This window comes from Mycetomoellerius zeteki, unplaced genomic scaffold, assembly GCF_001594055.1.
Source record: "Mycetomoellerius zeteki isolate Tzet28-1 unplaced genomic scaffold, Tzet1.0 scaffold79, whole genome shotgun sequence".
In the NCBI taxonomy this organism is placed as follows: Eukaryota; Metazoa; Arthropoda; class Insecta; order Hymenoptera; family Formicidae; genus Mycetomoellerius; species Mycetomoellerius zeteki.
Genome location: NW_017257819.1, coordinates 1,218,716 through 1,241,284, shown reverse-complemented (window position 1 = coordinate 1,241,284; position 22,569 = coordinate 1,218,716). Strand labels below are relative to the sequence as shown.

Below are 22,569 nucleotides of genomic sequence, written 5' to 3'. Positions count from 1 at the left end.
TGTTGAGTCCGCTGAATGCAGCCAATGTTAAATAAAGATAAGTTGATACCCGAGGGCACTCGGGTGATGTTTCCGAACGCAGCCATAATATAAATACAAGAATTGCGTTCGGAAATATCACCCGGGTGCCTCCCAAACGGGTGTAATCTACTTATCCTTGTTTAATATTGGGTGAATAATGAAGATAAAATGATACACGGGGACACTCGGGTGATGTTTTCGAACGCAGCCAAGGATAGGCTCTTGCGCACATTTCGGAAAGAGCCAATCAAGGACATTGTTCAAACCTATGGCTACGTTTACACCGTGCGCTTAGTCGGCAACCTATACGATAGGGCCGAAATCCATAGCCCGGTTTTTTGCCTAATTCACATCGGACGCAGCAAGCGTCAAGCAGCGGAGCAACAACCAACCAGCAAGGCGATATTGTTTACGCCACTGTAATGCGGGGTCTACAATAGAAGTCGTAGCAGTCGTAGAGCCTTAATGTGGGGTATACAATAGAAGTCGTAGCAGTCGTGGAAAATTGACCAATCACAGTCGAATATAAGAAGAATAATCAACTGTGATTGGTCAATTTTCTACGACTTAAGACCTTATGACCGCTACGACTTCTATTGTAGACCCCGCATAAGCCGGAATCAGACTAGGCATTAAAGATTGAGATTGAAGATTGAAAGATCGAAATTTGACCAATCAAAACAATAGGAGCTAAAATTCCTTTGCTCTCATTGGTCAAATTTCAATCTTCGATCTCAATCTTCAATGCGTAGTCTGATTCCGGCCTAAATATCGCCTCGCGGATTGGTTGCTGCTCCGCTGCTTGATGCGTCGTCTACAATATGCGGAATAAGCTTAGTTCAAGAAGTAAGAGTAAGAAATTGACCAATCACAGTCGAATGTGAGAAGAATAATCGACTGTGATTGGTCAATTTCTTATTCTTACTTCTTAAACCAAGCTTGCTATGTGTATTGTAGACGAGCCATGACGCTTGCTGCGAGTGTGAATTAGGCATTAATCTCAAGCAATTGCTGGATCCAATCAGAAAACAGGATTCCGATAATACGAAGCAAAATTCATCGGAATCCTGTTTTCTGATTGGTTGCAGAGCGTCGTACAACGAAAATCGGATGCAGTGTGAATCCAGCATTAGAGGAAAATTTAGGGAATTTGCTTCTAGCTGTCGGGGTTTTTTTAGGGGATTTTACGATACGTTTTAGGGCACAACTTTCAAGATCATTTGGCAACACTGGCTTAAATGTGTTACATATCTAACATCTGACATGATCACATGATCACGTCCGAAATTGATCGACATCGGGGAAGTTAAGAAGTATCTTTCGAATTTAATCATTTTTGCACGCAACCATGCTTCCACAATTATCGATACTCTTCGTTGTCTTTGCCGCAGGTAATTCTCCATTCATTTATGAGAAATCTTTTCCAAAACGAGTACAATACTTCGAGTTTTTTGTGATCAAATTTCTATGGAAGTCAATCCATTTTTCAAGATATTTTGTCGAAAAGTCTACGAAATGTTCTTTATATTTATTTTCGAAAATGTTCGGAATGTTTAAACTTAATTGTATTTTAGAACAAAGTTTTTTTCTTGGAATTTTAAATTTATTGAGCTGTGCTTTATTGAAGAGGCAGGCCTCTGTACTCGTCCTTACAATTTAATTATCCTAGTGCTTGCCTTTCTAGTCCATGCCGATGGCGAATTCATTGTTCTGCATTCACCAGACAGTATACGATTCACTGGAAATAGAGAGATTGAACAAAGTTGTCTTAAGGAGTTCTTGTCGGCAATTCTTGGTTATACTGGAAAGCAGGTATATCATATCTAGAATTGTTTAAATTTTTGGATATATTTATATATATACCAGAAAACTTCAAATGTATTTAAAATATTCAAATAGCAAAAATTTAAATTTTTGCAACGTCAAGTAAATCTAAAAACAATGAATTTTTTAAAATTTATTTCTCAAAATTTCAAGTATCTAGTATACTTGAAATGACATTACATATATATATATGTGTCACTTTTCTTGTGATGTGAAGCCTGTTGTTTTTAGTTGAACTTCTTGCACAGTTCATCTTTTCTCCTTTTCTCTCTCTATGTTGGAGAAAAAAAAAGAGATAAACTGTATGAGAAGTTTAGATAAAAAAAAAAACAGACCTATGTTATATTTGAAAAGTTATTTACTCTAACAGAAATATGTTTGTGACTTTACAGAAGGATTCAGAACATAGCCTTGTCATACGGGATCCATTTTCAATGCCCAAGGCATTGGTTGCTATAGTGATTGATGGAGTAGGGCTACTGCCTTTCTTAAAAGACAAAGCTTTAGTCACCTATTCTCTGATTGTTGACGAAGTAGAAGAAACGACTTGGCAAGCAATTAGAAGCAGAGTAGAAGAGCGAAGCAACGACAACACATTGGTTAGGATTAACTTGAGCGATGGAGTTGATGCTGTAAGTATTAAATAGACATATTGATAGTTTTAATAGCATCATATAAAAACAAAACTTATTTTAATAATTTGAGTTTTTATTATTAAAGATCCTAGACACTAAATAAGACATTTTTAATACAGCTTGGCCAGTCAGCTCTCGGTGAGCTTAAACCTACTAATATCGAGAAGTTGAACAATCTGAATTCAGAGGTTGAGGAAGATCGTAAATTTATTGAGGAGATACAGCTTCTTCGTGCTATTGGTGACAATGCATTTTCTGCGAAAAAGCATGATTCTGATACAGATGTTTATTGGCTGATAATATCAACGTTCAAATCACTCTTGGATAAGCATGGAAACGATTCTGCAGCTGCTGAGGAGGGATCTAAGTTGTTAAATGACGGAATAGAACATGTTTCCGAGGGCTTTTTAAACCTTTATAACGGCAAGGTACACAAATTTATTCATTTTATCTGCAAATGTTATCAATGATTAAAAATCACTACTTTTTAGCATATTTGCATATAGTTCGTTGTACAAAGAATATAATTACATATTCAGAATTTGCTTTTGAATATCTGTTACAGATTGTCATTGCAATTTTCACGAACGATGCTTGGAAGGTGAGAAATGCTCGATCCGTTCTCGAGAGAAAGCGCAGAGACACCCCTCCGGTAAGTTATTCAATAGTATCTTATATAAATTTTACAATTTAATGTGTTTTAAGCAGAATTATTTGAAATTTTTTCGAGAACAATGAAGAAAGAAATATATATTTGAAAAATATATATATGTATAATTAAAGAATACAATAATTATATTAATAACGTATAATAAATCAACCTAACTAAGACTCCTTATAAGTCAAAAAACAATGAAAGAACAAGGGTAGTAGGAGTCAAGCGCGGGATTATTTTTTAATTTATAAAACTATGAGTTTATTTCATACTTAACTTTATGAAAAGATAGATTCAAAGATAATAAAATTTTGTTAATATATATGTTTAAACTTTAATATCTGATATGAAGACATCTTGACTGATGCAACGAACAAGAAAGGGCAAATTTTGAACAACCCGATTGGCTATCTTTAAACACTATATTTGAAAACTATTACAACTTCAATATTATAATATTAAAGTTCTCGTTTCAAAATGATTTGAAGAATCTGCCATTAATAAGTAGTGGTAGGTCTGGGACACTTTTGTATTTGTACAATATAATATATTTGATACAAAGTAATATTTAATGTTATATGTATAATGTATAATATTATATAATATTATATGATATAACTAATTTTGCAACCGATTTATTAAGTAAGTATACCTATATCATACTTTTTATCTAAACACTAATTAATCAAAATTTATTCTCCATTCCGGAAGATAATAGAAAAGACGAAAAAGACCATTAAATTGGTTTGAGCAATATTTAACTTTATTCCAATTATTCAGAAATATTGGGTTTTTAGAATCGCCGTGTTAGTTCGCTTAAAATTATCTATTCTTCGTTTGTACCATTTTTAATTATTACGGGGTATTTTGTAGGCTCATAAGACTAAAAATGTTAAATCCACTGCCAAAGGAGCGCCAATTAGTTCAGACATTAACGATAATTTTTTCATCAAGGTATCGTGTCGAATCGCATTGCATGGGCTATTATTTGATTGAGAGTGTTTTTTTTCCAAATTAGAGATAGCTTTTTGCATGGATATCGCGAACACGACGAATTACTCTTTAATTATTCTAATCAACAAACTTACAAACTTGTCTATCCAATATCCATCGTTTTTTTTTATATTTTCTTCAAATAAACTTTAACAAATCGTCAAAACTTGGTGTCGACAAATATAGATACTCGCTAAATCTTTGACATTCTGATATCTTTGAACGATAAAATTTGAAGATCGGTGAATTGCCACCAATAAATTGCCATCGATGAATTTACATAGTCGCTAATATAATCTTTGAAATTGTTAATATGAGCTCGATTAAATTCCAAAGTTTGGTTATGAGCTGAATATTTATCATAGACAAATCCTTAAAATGACTCAAGATCCGTACAAATAAATAGAGTTTGGAACTCAATCGATAAATCAATGTACTTGACAAACTTAAGTCCTTCAAGTTCTAGTATCTTTGAAGTTTTGAGGACTGGGCTTGCTTTAATCACTTCATTCAGATACTGAACAACACTGATTGTAGCGAGCCGACGAGCAAGATGAGCAAAATAATAAAATGGACGAAGAGGAGTATAAAATGAGTAGTACTATCGAATCCAACACAGCACTCGACAGCGCTACTGAACGTACGGGCGTTCAGGATAATAGTGGAACGTCGGACAAGTCCGACGAAGTTAATACGGAGTATAAGATAAATACTAATACACAGACAATAGGACAGGTATCGCAAACATATTAACATGCATCGCAATCGAGGGGTCTAGGGAAACACTTGATAAGTCCTTTTGGTCTCAGTTTTTGCGTTTTGATGCCATTGTATGATTTCATAATAAGTGAACAATATTTACTAATCTTTTTACTAATTTCTTAAGGTTAATAATATAATATTATCGAAAGAGAAGTAAATTTTATATGAAAAAATTGTGTAAAAAAACTTACGGAAAGAAATTTAAAAAATCAGAAAAAACTTAATGAATACGGTTTAAAACGCATCTTTCGATCAAATGTGTTGAAATGCTTAAGTAAACTTATTATTTTAAAAAAGCTGTATTAAATAATAAAATTTCAAAATTTAAGCGCATAGAAAAATTCGACAAAATGTGACTTGTCAAGTCCTTTTCTAGGTCCTTCAGTTATTTTCGTTCTGCCAGACTTTGCCAGAATATTAGCGCACTTGAGTTCTAAGAAGATGAATAATTAATTTAATGTTTATCAAGTACTCCAGTAGAACTAAACATTATTAACAAGATATTTTCAACACTTATCTAATTCAGTTTTAATCGCTAGTAAGATTATATAACACTGCTTTCTTTTGCATTGGATTGCTATAGATGTCGGTTAATGTGAATGATATTTAATCATAATGACATCGGAGAGGAAATCGTAATCCTGTCATACGCTAGAAGTGGCAACGATCGAGTAAATGTGAACGGGCCTAAAGATAATCATAACAGAGAAGACTTATTGATACTGATAACAATCACGGATACGAGTTTTCAGAACTGCAGCGCGGATTCTTTCAAGTACTTGTGTAGGAGAATCTGTGCCGTGTCTTCTCTGTTTTTATTATCTTTAGGCCCATTCACATTTACTCGACCGTTGCCATTCCTAGCGTAGGACAGGATTATGATTTCTTTTCTGATTTGTTTTTAACTAAGAGGCAAATTTTAGATAGCAAGTTTTGTACTTGAGAAGTGAAAGGAATTAAGTCCAAGAAGTTATTTCTTCCGGATCAATTACCATAAATATGATTGCATATAAATGTTGACAGTTTCGGGCTTGCTCTGTCTCGTGCTTCTCAAGTGCAAAATTATAATCTGCATGAAGGCTTATTATGTCCAATTGCATGCATATATTCTAATCATGATGAATTTATAAGTAATGAACTTTTGATAGCAAATTTTTGTTAGGAAAGATTTAACCAGCCAATTAGTTATTTAGCAAGTATTGAAAGCAGATCTTATTGATAAGTTACAAACTCTTAACTTATTTTGTATGTTAATTCTGAAAACCTTAGTATTTTTTGTGCATTTCTAATACGCTGAATTTTTTAATCTTATTCGTACAGAGATGTTGAAAAAATGTAGAGTGCTATTAGTTTAAATTTAGCAAGTACTACAAAAAAGAGAGAGAGAGAGAAAAAGGAGAGAGTGAGTGAGTGAGTGAATGAGCGAGAGAGAGACTCTCGCAAAATTGAGATTTCGTAGGTTTCGAAAATTGTGTCTATCTTTTTGTTACAACGATCTTTCTGTTTCAGCCTGAATTTTCTGGCCGTGCGAAGACTTACACTGAAAACTATCCCGTCATATTCAACATAATGCTGTGGTTCGGTGTTGTTTTCGTCTTCTCGCTCTTAGCCATTTGTAGTATGTATTTTCGTAGATACAGGATTTATTTATTTAGCTTGAAATTATTTTGAACGTGTGATAAAATTTTCAAAAATATTCTGATCGTTATTTAAAATCAGAAATTTGAACTTTTTTTGATTCGAGTGGCCTTTATTTATTAATCTGGTTGGGTTTATTTGCAAGATATCAATTTGTACAATTTGTGTGTGCGTGCATACGTGCGTACGCGCGCAGGTTGTCCCATTTAACTCGAGCATCTTTAGGCCCGATCTTTTTGTTACACACTGTATATATCAGAGTTGGGAAGTAATGCGTTATTTGTAACGCCGCTATTTTTTTCCGGCAACGATCGTTACTCTTTTGTTTGTAACGATAACAGTATATATATATATATAAAACTTCGTTACTGTTCGTTACATTTTTACAGTAATGGTGATGATTCAGCCGTTATTTTTATCGTTATTTTAGTTTTTATTGGATGAGTCGGATATTTCGATATTGCTGGTTGGATTCGTTACTTTTTAAAATCAGTAGCTAGTAACGGTAACGAGTTACTTTTAACGAAAAGTAACTGTAACGATAACGCGTTATTTTTTTAAGATATATAATTAACGTTCCCAACTCTCTTGAATAACTAAATGTTACAAAAACAAAGATTTGTAAGTTGCTAATCAGTTCTTTGGATTATTATGTTTAATCATTCAACAAAAAAACTTAAACACAATGATAAGATCTTAATATCTTAATATTTTTAGTCGCCATCGCCAATATGGATCCAGGACGAGACTCTATCATTTATAGGATGACGTCGAATCGAATGAAGAAAGATAATTAAGTGTAAATACATAATTATATATATATATAAAATATATATAAGTAACATAATTTTGTGATATATGTTTCTGTGCAAAATGTAGATTGTCGAAGCATCTATATATGTAATTTATCAATTTTAATTCGAGTGTGTTCAAGAGTAGGAAAATAGATTTCTATTACTTATCCTAAGGATTCTTTAAATTGGATAATCCAAGCTCTCATCAGAGCTATTTAAATAGCAAGGCTATACATAACTGTATAAGAAATGATTGTTGTATTATAAAATTTCTGGAAGTTTGTATATTCTCTTGAAAGTTAAAGATTGTCCTAAATATAACATAATCATACAAATTAAAATTCTTTATGCATTTTTGTCGTTATCAGAAAAAACCTCGCACAAATCTTATGGAAAATGGGTCTTGGTTAAATTGTTTCAAATTTTAATATTTTGTAACTTATTTCAAGCTGATGAAAAATCCTTACCGGAACAAACTTTCAAATGTCTTAGTTTTTGATCCAGAATCTTCGGAAAATCGTTATATTTTATATGAAAAATAATAGAAAAATTGAAATGAATCTTTTTTACTACATTTGTGCATGTATCAATGATACATTCACAATTTTAGTTTTTCGCCCGTTCTTAGAATTTGGAATGAACGACATAGACATGATGGCCATTTCATTCCTTTGGGATGCTTAATTTACATCCCCGTGCGGCCTGTGCCTCACGTTGCTTGGTATTTAGTACCGTAACAATATTTTTTCGAAATATTGGAAAATGTGATATTTTTATCGTGATATGTCCGTGGACATATGTATACAGTATATATTCATAAAGAAATACGGTAGTGTGTGTTGCTTGGCTTAGCGCCGAGATACTACCGTGTCTTCTGATTAATTTAGAGATAGCAAATACTTACTTATAACGTTACTTTTGTTTTCGTTACTTCGTTATAATAACGATTGGTAATGATATTGCGAACTTTTTATGACGTTAACCACCGTTAACGGTAACATCAAGGTTGGAATAGTAATGCATTACTTATATCTCGTTTCTTTTGTAACGAGATAACACATTACTTTTACTCATTATTTTTATTTTTTTCAATAAATATCATGTAATGGTGACGAGTTACTTTTTAAAAGTGGGTTTTCTAATTTTAAAACAATCTTAACATTTAGTTAATTATCGTTACAGTCATAAAAAATTGTAACGTTATTACTAAATTGTTATTATAAACAGTAACGGTAAAAGCAGGGTTGGTAAAAATCATGTTTTTTTTTTAAAACATGTTTTTCTTAAAAAAGAACAAAACATTGTGTTTTTTTTATTGAAAATATGTTCTTAATGTTTTAAACATGTTTTAAACAATATTAAAAAAAAACATGTTTTAAAATGTTTTAAACAGTACTTTTAAAAAGCTTATTTATACATTATTAAAACGTCTGATATTCATAGCTATTTTTATTTCAACCAATTTCAAAATCATTTTAAGTAAAATCTTAAGAATCTTAAGAATTTAAGATGCTAATTCGAGATACTTTGCGGCTGGGTTTTCAATGTTTCCATCGACCCTTTTAATGATCAAAATAACGTTTGTTACTTGATGTAAATCATTGTGGTTTCGTAAGTGAAATCAGAACCTACATTAACAAAACCAACATAATTATGAGTGAACAGGCTGTCAAATTGCCATTTCATCAATCACGACATTAATAATGTCATTTCTTTCTTGTACTTTTTGTCGAATAGAGTTAAAGATTTCATCGTAATCCAGGCTTGCGCGCCATCAATTGTCTCATACTATTTTCGTATTGTTTGATCACTAGATAATAACTTATTAACCTCTAGATCACTGGTATGACGCTATATGGCGTCATGCGATGATTCGTATATATCGAACAATGTATGGCAGACATATGTATGGATTATTATAGGGTTTTATGAGGGAACTGTATCCATAATTTTGGATTTTAAAATCCCGGTGGTCTAAAGGTTAAAAGATTTTAAGCATAAACTGTAGCCGAACAAAAATGTAATGTTACGGCAAATCTCCTTAAATCAGGAATAAATGGCGCTTTCTTAACTCCTGATAAATGTCTTTTCATTATTTCGATAAGTGAAGAAGTCGTCTATGTAAACAAAAGAAATTGTTATGGAAAGAAAAAATTAGTCATTACCGTCATCTGAATAAACATTCTATAAAAATTAGTCAATGTTAGCCATTATTAAAATCTGTAGCTGTAACTATCTTAATCTAATATCAAATTCAATTGGATGCACTGAGTAATTATGTCTTACTGATTGTGAGTAATTTTGTCTAATGTTTCAGAAAAAATTTACTTTATTTCATTATTTAATATTAATGAAAAAATAATTTAAAGTGGTATTTTTTTATATCAAGGACAAATATGAAATTAATTAACGTAATTAATATTGATAAAAATAAGACGTATTTTTTACTAACTACTAACCAACTACTACTTATATATAGAAAAGTATTGAGTATTAAAAAACGTAATATATGTACCAGTAAGATATCAGTATCTATTTATTTATTTATTCAATCTTCTAATGATTGTACATTTGATTTTAATCTTTTAATTTGCTTTCGAAGAGTATTCAAACGTTTTTTATGTTCAACTAATTGTAAGTCAAAACATCCTTTAGCATGGAGTAGAAAAGTGTTCTTTACAATCTCCTATTCTTGTTCCCAAATCGTTTTAGTTACAGAAACTGATTTTCTATAAAAAAAAGAAAATATTTTATACAATTCATATATTTTTTACAAATTTTTAAAAATATGTTTTTTAAAAAATAAAAATATCGTTGTATGATATACGTTTCTCCTGTTGATTATCGTTTAATGATCTGTTTTAATGGTCTTTCTATTTAACATACCTATCTCTGTCATAAATAAGATACATGAATGTGCATTCTGTGTATGACATAATAAAAACAAATATATTCTAAATAAGTCACTATTTCATATCAATAAAAAATTTTGCATTATATTTTTTATTTTAAAATACAAAAAATTAATTTTATTTCTGAACTTCATCTTTATCTATTTTCATTGTACTATTTACATACGAAGTTGATGGAAAAACTCAATTTAATTGAAGAAAACATAGAATATTTTTAAGTACTTTACTTTGTATATATAAATTTACAACAACACTACGAATTATTGTTATTACTTACGCAATAACGTCAAACCGCATATAATGCACTTTCGAACTATTATCTATATTTCGAATTTTTGGAATAATACATATAAATGACAAATTAATTTCACACAAAATACTTAAATATCTCATAAGCAAATATCAAACTCTTAATATAAATGACTCAAATATACGTGCTGTGAACTCAACTACCACACAGCATGTGAATGAAGTAAACATTTGATTCTCACTTAGTTTATTTCAATATATCCCCATAAATAGAATTTAAAAAAATAAAATTAATTAGGTGGACCTTATTCAGCTCAAATACCTTATAAATTAAAAAAAAAGGTAGTTACATAACTTATTTTACAAATTTATAAATTATTTAATTAAATCTTTTATTTATTTGAATTAATTAATTATCTCGTTCTTTTCCTTAATGAACTCATAATTCTGTTTATTTTATCGCTGTTGATTTTATTCTTTTGTTACGTAAGATATCATCAGTTATAACTTCGTCTTGTCAAACATTTAAATCTCAAAGTGCGCAATAAAAGCAGACATAATTAGTGGTATATCACTTTTTATATTAGTAACAATAATGTTTATCAGCTCGTGATTAATGATTGGCAATTCTCGTATTATTGATAATTGCCACTGGCGATACAATCTCAAAGCTCTACCGGTCCATTTCAATCGATATTACATATTTCTTGCTTATGTGCATGTGTGTGTAATCCTGAAAAGCAACTTTCCTTAAGAAATAAGATAAATATAATTCTTAATACATACATTTTTCTGTATGGAATATCTCTACAGAGATTGAAGTTGTTTCAAGGATTTGTATGTGATACGCATGATGTATATCGAATTAAAGAGTGTTGTTATTTTATATACGATGCTTTTTGACGAATCAAATTCAAATAAATATTTAACACAAATGAGTGGAGACCATATTTGATTATAGAGAGTCTTAACAATATTTTTATATAAATTTTCAAATAAAATGAATTTTGTAAAAATTCACACAACAGTATTATTAGTATCAAGAAAGACTTGAGACTAAATGTAGCCTCCTTCGGTTGTATTGAACATTTCTCAGTCTCTGTTTTCACACTTAATAGTATACAAATAAATATATGTTTTATATATTATATTTAGTGCAGAATATATTTGTATAAAAATCTGAGCTATATCGAAAATTTATAATATAAAGATATTGCGCTTGCAACAATTGCGACCATTACTGTTAATATATAGGATGTTTGGTAACAGTGCTTGTGTGTAGAGAGAGCGGACTAAACTAAGTCGAAAAGTCCTCTACCATTTTGCAATTTTCGCAATAATTAACGAGATATTAATTACTAAAAATCGCTGAATATTGGTTTTCAATAATTTTTTACTCAAATTTTTATTATCAACTTTGCAGAATTGATGCCTGAGACATCGATTCAAAAAAACTGGAATGAAAACACAAGAATTTTATAAATCTATGTTTTATTAATTAAATCATTACAAATCAATCTTTATGAAAATGAGACAAATATAGTTTTTGTTTTTTTTTTTTTTTTCGTATGGTTCCAACGGACCCCCCAAGTACTTTGAGGGTTAACCATTGAATATACAATACAAGTTTTTCTCTGTATACAAGATTTAAATTCTAAAGAAAATAAGAAGTAAGAGATCAACATACACACACAAGAGAAACGAGAACATAATGTGAGCTAAATAATAATAGTGATGATATGAATCTCGATCATTTTAGATAAGCTATAATTCGTGATAGAATTCAATTATTATAATCCTATATATGAAGTTGCAAGAAAACATTTAAAGGGAATGCAAACATACATATATGTATAAATTGTATAGCAGAATAGGCATACATATTTATAATACACGTGCGTGTTATATATGTGTTCTGATACATATCGTGTTTGATTTAAATATATACTGTTATTTTTGTAAATAATAGAGTTATAAAAACTTTTTGCAATAAAAATTATTTATTTTGTTTATTTAAATTAAAAGATTATAAATTAAAGAGATTGATGTGTGCATAGCGTCTCAATGTCAAATGTTTCAATATTTTTATTTAGATTTATTCCAATCTTTCCAATCTTTTTTTTTACTTTCTTTCAATGTTTTTTCTGGACTTTGTTCTCCTCTGTCTCTAATACAGAAAAGAATATCTCTATTTGAGTCGTGACATCAAGGATCCGTGACATATAGATGCTGCATGCAGCAATAACAACTGAGGTCGACTCCTCTCGGTGAAGGTTTTCACCCCACTTTCGACCAAATACAGTCCCCACCTAGGCTCTCATTGCGTACCTACCCCACCTCAGGTTCTCCAACAACACCTGCCGTGTTACGACGGCGAACGACTGGCTTTTCGCCAGTCTGATGTATTTGCGATTGTCGCAGGTTCTCCCGAGATTCTTGTCGCGTGCAGTGAGTTCTGTCGTCCGCCAGTCGATTGTCGTTCTCTTTTCCAGTGTAGTGATTTATTTGTCGTTATGCACTGACCACGCGACCGAGGTTGTCGTCCGAGCGCGTTGTTCCCGCATCTTGTTTTCGTTTGTCGTCGCGTGCGAAAAGCTGTGTCAATTGCGAAATCGCAATAGGATTTTCAAATCGGGGAATATGTCACAGTGATAGCGAGGCAAGATAATGGTTCGTTATGTCGAAGAATCAGAGGACAATTAAAAAATTTGCAATGTACGAAATATCGATCTTGAAATCTTAAATTTCCAAAAGTTTTACGAGATTCCAAATCGATCGACTTGCGCGCTAATGTAGAGATTCGATTGTCAGATGTGATAAATTAAAAGACAACTGTGATTGTCGCGCGATCTTTTTTGATAAATTTAATACAATGTGAAATTTCTTTTGTTATATCTCACTCACTTATTATAACGATAAATTAAATATTAAATTAATAGTCTAGGTAATTTATGTAGTTCGACAAACTATAAATTTATATTAAATAGTTTCATTTACTTGCGTAACATTTTATGTACTGTGGAGAATGTAAATGTCTTGAAGAGACATTTAATTTGTTGGAACTCCTTGCTGTTAAACATCTTAATAATTTTAATTATTAAGAATTAATCAACTGGAATATTACAAACAATTCTATGGGTTGTATGGTAATATATAATAATATATACATATATATGTATATATAGAATTAATAATTGTCATAGAAGGTAATTAGGAACCATTTGATTTTCGAAGATTAGCAAAACGGAAATTAATCGAACATGTTGCATCGCGGGAAGATGCGCATTGTATTGTTCGCGGAATCACGTGGTACATGTATTGCCGTGCTACTTCGGGACCAATCATACTTATTAATTCCACATCTATCACGTGGTTGATCGCAATCCCATTTCAAAAATACACATCGTATCAAAGATCTAAAAAAATATCATCTCCGGACAATCGATCGATCATTTGGTTTCTGAAAGTCGCATTTAAAATTCTGAGACTGAAACCAATGTAGCTTCGGTGAATTCAATCCATTATAATAAATATAAGTATAAGAACGATCATCGCGATAAATAAATTCAGAGATTATTTTGACGTATCTATAGCAGTGAAATCTGAATTCGTTGAGATTCTATTGTTTTATTTAAATTCTGCTTTTAATTTGATTCGTTTTTTCATATATTTATTTTTCCTGAACTCTCTTTGTTTAGCTATTTAAGAAAATTAAATCGATAACATATATTATATGCATGAAAAAAGAAATTTCACATTTATTGAACATTAATGCGCGATTAAAGGATTAGAGTAGAAAAGTTTTAAAAAATTGTTGAATGAAATACAATGAATAATTGTAATTAGGAAAGATTATCATAAAGTAGTGATTTAAATTCAACTCTTAACTATATTCAAAATTATACATTAGTTATCGCGCAATTCATAATTACATCTTAATGTCTTCAGAAAAGTACTATAACGATCGAAATTGTAATAAAAAAAATATCCATTCACGATAGATATAAACAAGTTGTGTGTTGCGTATATATTTTCTTCCATACATCGTAAATTAAGAATAATAAAGAAACGATAATCTATTAGCGGAACGATTTGTCATATATGATGCCCAGTGTGTAAAAAAATATTAATCATTTCGCCAATTATTCGCTGGTGATTCGACGCGAAGGAAGATGGCTGATTTACAACATGAAGAAAATTCTAGAATTCTAAGTGATAAATATGGAAACATTCATTTAGAATATCAGTAAGACAATATTTTTCGACTCGCTTCTGAAATATAAAAGCGATTAATTATCGAAAAAACTTTGTAAGAGATATTCTAACAAGTCAAGAATAAACTCCTTGAAAAAGATATTTCTGAGAAGAAATTTTATGAATGGTCTTAATGAAATAGATGCTACACGAAAAAATTTATCTGAAAGATAAATTTGTAGAAACATCTGCCGGAAGAACAAAAGGACACTTTCAGCTGGAGTATTTATAAAAGAAAATATATGTCGGAGAAAAATTCTTTACAAGATTATACTCGCTAAAAAAAACATTTTTCTAAGAATATTTTTATAAATGTGTATCCGATCCTTAATGAAAAATATGCTTAGAAAGAAATGCTAGTAAATGAGAAACGTTAATGAAGAGATATTATTTGTGAAAAGATTATACGATATCGAGAAAAAATCTTCCGTAAACGTTCTAGAATTTTTCCAAAACCTTCAAAGTTTCCACTGCTGAATTCGGTGAATATCTCTTCTTCATAGCTGAAGAATGATCCTCGAGGTAGTGTTAATGCAAGCGCCGTGGGGCGTCGCGACGCTGGGCCGGCAAATTAAGCGTCGCAACTTCGGCTTTACGTAATGTCAATCTGCTGCTGCTGCTACCGACACCGTCGGGTAAGACTCGTCAAGGTCGCAGGCCGCGGAAAACGCGCTGCACACCCGTAACGAAACGAGACGCCGCCGCTGCTGCGGCCAAAGCCGATGTCGATTCTACTAATCAAGTGAGAAGCAAAACGTTCCACCAGTCAAGTTAAACGAGCGGAAGCCTTTGAATGGAACAAAGCAGGTGAAACGAAGTAATCCGTTAAATCGATCAATTTACTAGGATTTTACACTTTAACGGATCGAGGAAAAGATGCAGATGTAAGAAAAAAAGAAAGAAGAAAACTTAAAAGATTAAGAAAAATGTGAAAAATCGAACAAGAAATTGAGAGATTGAGATAGACGAATTTCAAAAATTGAGCAAAAAAGTAAAAAAATTGAAAAATTCATAAACGAAAAAAAACCTGCGTATTAAAAAAAATAAAGATTATATAGTATTCATTATACATAGTAAAGTTAAAAAAGTAACAGAAAAAAAATTTCGTAAATAGCTAGAGTGAAAAAAATTGATATTCGGTGAAAAGATGGTACGCTGGTCAGTTTTAATGAATCGATATGTGTTAAATATCTTTGGAAACGATACAAGCAGTCAGTCGCAGAAGAAAAGGCTAGAAAGCTCAAAGGAAAGTGCCAAGAAAAATAAAATAAACGTAAACAGTCGTCTTGAAAAATTTTGGAGGGAGAGGACTGAAACTTAAGAAAACATTCACGGAAGCCCGAGAAAGAGACAAAGCCGAGAAAGATAATCAACCGTTCTTGAAGAAAATACCCATTGCTTCAAGGCGATACTCGAGTCTTACTCGTGGAGGACGTTGTAAGTGTCTTTTCCTGTCGAGATATCATCAGCCACGTTTCATCGTCTTCCTGGATCAGCGATCGCGTCTGGACGGCCTTCGCAGAAGCACTTCGGGAATTCGCGTTTACTAAAGTTTCGGACGGCCGCGCGCGCGTGACTTTCGTTCTCATTTATTGTGTTGTGTTAATGAAAGTGTCCAGCCTGTTCTCGCAGACTCGTCGCGACTCTCAGTCCGAGCGGACGCGCATTACTGATTCTCGCACATCGCTCCTCTCGTCAAAGTAAACATTTTTGGATTCTTACATCGTCTCAGGTTGGTTATTGTTCGTATCGAACGACTCTGGACTTGCGGACGAATTTGATTTCAACACCTTATGCAATGTCCACAATAGAGCATGATGTAAGAATACAAGAATATAAGAGTACATGATTTCATTACGCATAATAGCTATTGTACATAATTAATTATACCTGATGGACAAATTTCTAATAGCGGCTTTATATTGGCCCATAAAATTTGGGATAAATTTCTTATTAGTCATCCAATTACGCATTCAATAAAACACTTGGTATTCTTACATCATTCATTAGAATAGTAAATCATAAGAAATTGACCAATCATAGTCGAATGAGAAGACTCATCTATGATTGATCAATTTTTTACGGCTTAAAGCTGTATACTTATTTTAGATTGGAAATTAAATTCGTTTCAGACAAATTGACAATTACAATTGATAATTGTCTATCACGATGAACTCGTTGGAATTGGCTGAAACAAAACCAGGCATTTGTTAATCATAATCGTCAATTCATAATCTCTGATACTTTATGATATTTCAGTAGAAAATAAATGAAATAAAAGTATAGAAAGTAATGAAAATTTCGTTTAAGATTTTATTTCTAAAAGAGTCGACTTTGAGACTTGCAAAGCTAGAAATATTTTAAATGCATATTGTAATATACTGTGAAACGTAAAAAAAATGTGAAAAGAATGAGTCATTTCTACTTGTTCAATTTTCCAAGTCTATTACATATACTACTGCGTATGTAGTATCTACATATATCTTCCACACATCCATATGTAATTTCTTCGATAATTTATTTATATGAATAAAATATAATACTTTTTTTACTGCTGTCGAATTGAGTTTGATATATAATATATAAGATCATTGAAGAACGTTTAAAAAATCAGATTAATATTACAAATTTTAAATATTTAAAATAATTTATCTCAAAATAAAAAATATATAAAAAAATTTAATTTTATATTTTAAATTTATTTTTGGGTGTGACATTCCAATTATACCTTCAGTTATATAACCCTGTATTATATAATTTATTTATGTAAACAAATTTGTTTACATTATGAACAGTCAGAATTTATTGGAATTATTGAGAAAGAAATTAAGATAACAGAACTAAATACGAAATAAAGTAAAAAATTTACCGCAATCATGCTCTTCATTACATGCGTTTCGAGTTCTTTTAAGGCCGCGTTCAGATACTTTACTCAAGTATTGTTTACTGAATGTTAAACAAAGATAAAATAATACCACCCGAATAAAGTTTCTGAATGCAGCCAAACTATTAAAACTATTAAAACCCGGCATGTGTTAACAAATAGATGATTGAATCGATAAGTTGATATATTGAATCGTTCTGACAAACAATTATAACGTATTATTAATGCGCTGAGGAAGATCAGTGTGATTCTTATGTGTTTAACATATGACATTATTGTCTGTTAATTAGATCCGAAGACGCCGAATGTCTGACACTGCGACCCTCGGCAGGACTCGGAACTTTTGGACGTAGGTAGGACAATGAGTGTCAGAATTGTTGTGAGCGTCACTGAGCTCACAAATATGGACGCTAAAAATCGCTATGTCGTCGAGGGCATCGGTAAGTTTTTAAAATTTGTCATTGAATGAATGCTATCATTTTGCATTGAAATTTATAAAGAAGATTAAAAGTGAAACGGTATCGGACTGTGTCTTGAAAAAGCCATGTCGAAGTCTATTTATCGCAATAAATTTTAGTTTTTTTAACATTTCCGAGTCTCTTAGTCACGATATCCATGTTTTTTTTTCTATTTTTACCTGCTATCTAGATATTTTATCATGCGAACGAAGTATTGTTTGATCAAACTGAATAACCGTTATTCAGACTATTTCTTAGTAGTAAAATACGTCGTACAACGGTTTAAAATCTGGAAAAAGGTTAACTAAAGTCTAAATATTAAATTTTTATTTCAATTTTTAAAGACCAGAATTTTTTTTCGCGCGCATTTTGAACAATAAAACAGTGCAATATATCACAAAATGTCTGCGAACTATTCTTATTACATTAATTCTATATATTGGAAACTGATATTCCATTGCGTCAATAGCACTTATTGTTAGACGCTAATTCTCTTTTTATTATTTTCTCTCTACAGGTTATAAACACATAAAGTAAGACATATCGCGTAACACTTTTATATCGAAAATTTTATTTGTGATGTAAAGTCATGAAATTTATGCTGCACAAAGAATAAATTTATAAATATTTACCAAGAAAACCGTTTATATTTTTTATGGCTACTATATCTAGATCAGAATATTGTTAAATTAAAATTTATGCTTCATGAATTAAAAACTATGTTATATTACATTAATGTTAGCAAATGCAATATTACATTTATAAAAAAATATACACATTAAATTATCCAACTTTAAGCAAATATTTCTAAATTATCAGTAAACATCAAAATAATCGTGAAGTAATTATTAAATACGTTATAAATATTTGGGATATCAATAACTTGAAGATTAAAATAAAAATTTGAAAATGTGTTTATTTGACCAACTTGTCCAGATCTTTTGGAACATTCATACACATTGATTTGAACGTTCGATCTTATTAATTCCTTGTTCATTGGGATAGCAGACAATTGTTACGTAAATGATGTTATGTGACGCAAAAAGCAACGCAACAAAAATAGTGAATAAGTTGGCTTTATATATAACGACCGTTCTTATTTGATATCATTCTAATGACTCTCAGGTAGATAGCGCGACCCGTGCAATTTTCTTTTGCTCGCGATAGCGAGAATCGATTATGAATTGAAAAAATATTATATATATTCACACAGTATATGTTTTTTGTACATACATATATTTATTTATTATGCCTCTTTTGGGAAAATCTACTTTAAATGAAGTTAAGGTTTTTAAAAGTAATTAAGAGTTTACTTAAAAATTTTTGAGGTAATTTAAAGTATACAAAAGATTAATTTAAAGTAACTTAAAAACTATAAAGTATTTCAAGGCTGATTTTAAAATAATCTTAAAAAAATTGAAGGTTTTATTATTTCCATTGCATCTGAAATTTTTTTTGAGTTCTCCTAAGTTTTAAAGTAAGGCTAAATTGATGTAAAATTCACCCGCAAATAGTACGCGACATTATCACAGATGGACGCAACGGTGTTGTATTTTCTCGTAAGTAAGATCCATACAGGATAAAATAAAAGCATTATGAGATTTTTCATTCGTATTGTTTGAAATAATTTTTTTATGAAAAGCTTCTTTACTGAAGGAGGCTCGTCTTGAAATTTGAACAAATTTATGACTTCACAATTTTTATTTTAAAGAAAAACTTTAAAATTGTTGATACTTATTCCTCACAATTTTTAAGTTAAATTTTAAATTGTTAATATATTGTATTAATACGCAAATTAACATTTTATCTGGAATGCGTTCGGGGAGATGTTATTAACACTATTTGTATCATTTTATTCTTGTTTTACGTCGAATAAACGATAAAGATAGAATGACACAAATAGCGCTAATAACGTCTCCCGAGCTCTAATCCCAACTACAAATTGTGTGACTACCCCCTCCCCACAGAAAACTGTCAATTTTTGACTTCTGCTAAATATACGAATAATAACTAATACAAGTACAAAAAAGGAGACTCGGAATTCTTTGTATGGACTTTTAGAAAAAAACGCACATTGTTTTTCAAAGTTACGAAAGATTAAGTCTTTCCTGAATACACTCGCGCTCGCCAAAACATGTACTCGTATGTCGACGAGTCACGCTTACAATACGCCCGCTAAGTACCGCTTGCTTGTGCGTTTACACACAATTACGTGAATTTGCGCATGATTCGTGACTGTTAACGTCGTCGGCAAATAAATATCCGCACGTCATTTACGGGACTCATTCACACGCGACAGGTGAAGCCTACAAATGGACCGTGCTACGAGATCCGAATGTCGTCTATATGATTCGTCCGAGATTTGTTTTCGATATCCCCAGTACTTTTGTCCAAAATCTTTTAGCAATCGAAAAGAACATCTGCTTGCTTTGCATATTTTCGAATTAATCGTTTCTGAAGTAACGTTTGCGACGTTTGACTTTCCGAAAGATTCCTTCCATTTTTAAGAGCAATACCCGCGTTTTCAAAAATGTTTTATTCCATATTACAACAGAAAGTATGATCATTATTGGAAATATCAAGATCGATATATAAGTAATATACATTTTAATAGGCGTAACATTATTTTTGCATTTGTTGTTTCCTAAATTATTAATAATTTCCTTCAAGTTCTCTGTATTCCGAGACGCGCTTTGTTCGATCTAGATATCGAATTTATTATTCGATCTGCTAAGCAGATACTATTGCTCGGCGTGATTAATAGATCTTATCTGTGCAAAAAACCGGTATAATTACGCCAACATCACATTATATAATCTACTACTGACACTTGCGACTGTCTGCGCATCGAGAATTTACACGCCCTCGCGCGCTTGTAGATATTTGCCGCGCGAATTTATTGCCCGTGGCAATCCACGTAATTGTACAATACACTATTCCGTACTTGGAAGTTATTAAAAGATCTCTGACTATTGAAACAGAAATTTAATTCACATTTGTTACTCACATATTGGATTATTTCTTATTATAGAAAGCTCAGGATTGTTTCAACATATTTTAATTTACATTGGAACTTCATGAAAAATTCTTATACTATTGTAGCTTGTTATATTCATACCCGACAATATAATTTAATAACAAGCTAAAATCAAGCATGTTAACAATAAAGTAAAACAAGAATAACATGACACCGGAGGAACATCCGAATGGGAATCCGAACACGCCCTAAAGCAACCATTTGGTTCCATCATGGCAATATATTCACTTAAATTTCTTCAATTACAGAAATGTGAGCGGGTGCATTGTCATGAAAAAATCAAAAGTTGGCTGCTTTACATGACCGAAATAAAGAAACCAATGAACACATCTGTCCGAAATTTTAACAGTAATCCTATAAAGGATCAAATTTATCTAAAATTATAGCAGTTTGATATATATTTGTAGCGTTATTTCTGTCAGGCCGAGAACTTTTCGAACTACCTTCGTATAGAGACAACAACATAAAATACTAATAAGACATGAGCAGCGAAAGTATAACAATTCTCGCAGATTTAAAAATATTCTGTGACAAAAGGTAGAAGAGCTAATCTGTCCAAAAATACCGTTTGTTCTAATACAATACGATACATGGATTAAGCTCCTATGAGGTACAATTTATTGAACTTTGAATAGGTACATCTCCAAAAGAAAAAATCGCTTTGAGATGATTCAAAATGGATTTTGAAAGAGCCGTATAGTAGTAAGTGATACCGTTGATGGATTTGACAACAAAAATTTTCTTAATTTTTAATTTAATTTAAAATATGGTTGAAAACGGCTTTTTTGGCAGTTTTAGATTAGGATATCTCGACGTGATAGAGCTAATTCTGTAGCCGGATTCGGATTCAGCGCAAAAAATTACGTAAGAAAACATTGTTAAATCCCAATCAACAAAGCCATGCAGGCCTGTGTAATTAATTCAGTTTTGTTGTTAAAATATTATTAATTAGCATCGCATTAAAAAATACACGACAAAATTATAATAAATGGACATTTGGGAATAAATATCATTGTAGATACTCTCAAACAATTATTCATCCCAAGCTGTATTCACATCTAGCGTTGCTTCACTTCTGTGATCCCAATCTGAGAGCACATATGACGGTTACAGCTTTCAAAGACGCAGAAAGAACACTCCGAAAGAGTTTGGAAATTTCCAAGAGAATCAGCAATTCTATTTGCATATGCCTTCTTATAAGATCCCTGAGCGTTTTCTTTTTACGAGAAGAGTGTGGTGGAAAAAAATTTTTTTTTATCTTGTGGCGAAGCGTACTTATCTCATATATAATTATGTAAATTAATATACAAATTACAATAGGTCATATATAAATACGTATAAAAATGAATCTTTATGTATATATATACATATAGAGGAATTTACATATAATTATGTATGAGTTAAACAGCATTATGTATATAATTATATATATTTTTATATAATTTTATATAAT

General features: G+C 31.1%; 2 protein-coding genes across 6 annotated transcripts in view; both read left to right on the top strand.

Annotated features, from left to right (window-relative positions):
* Nucleotides 1-1,269: 1,269 nt before the first annotated feature.
* On the top strand, nt 1,270-7,651 carry ATP6AP2 (ATPase H(+)-transporting accessory protein 2). Of its 3 annotated transcripts, none has more exons than XM_018459021.1 (8): nt 1,270-1,412; nt 1,706-1,833; nt 2,238-2,477; nt 2,600-2,908; nt 3,046-3,132; nt 4,666-4,863; nt 6,400-6,508; nt 7,246-7,651. In XM_018459021.1, the coding sequence occupies exons 1-8, from the start codon at nt 1,370-1,372 to the stop codon at nt 7,323-7,325; spliced, it is 1,194 nt and encodes a 397-aa protein (XP_018314523.1). In that variant the 5' UTR covers nt 1,270-1,369; the 3' UTR covers nt 7,326-7,651. The 3 variants fall into 3 exon arrangements, with proteins under 3 accessions (XP_018314523.1, XP_018314524.1, XP_018314525.1); XM_018459022.1 differs by lacking the exon at nt 4,666-4,863 and adding an exon at nt 4,009-4,089 and having other exon boundaries at nt 7,246-7,649; XM_018459023.1 differs by lacking the exon at nt 4,666-4,863 and having other exon boundaries at nt 7,246-7,645.
* An 8,172-nt stretch (nt 7,652-15,823) lies between these two features.
* The window catches only part of LOC108729759 (uncharacterized), a 96,655-nt gene continuing 89,909 nt past the window's right edge, over nt 15,824-22,569 (top strand). For all 3 annotated transcript variants that reach the window (XM_018459027.1, XM_018459026.1, XM_018459025.1), the window contains exons 1-2: nt 15,824-16,469; nt 17,912-18,061. In XM_018459027.1, the coding sequence (XP_018314529.1) occupies nt 17,983-18,061 (79 nt within the window). In that variant the 5' untranslated portion in view covers nt 15,824-16,469; nt 17,912-17,982. The remainder of the gene's footprint in view (nt 16,470-17,911; nt 18,062-22,569) is intronic.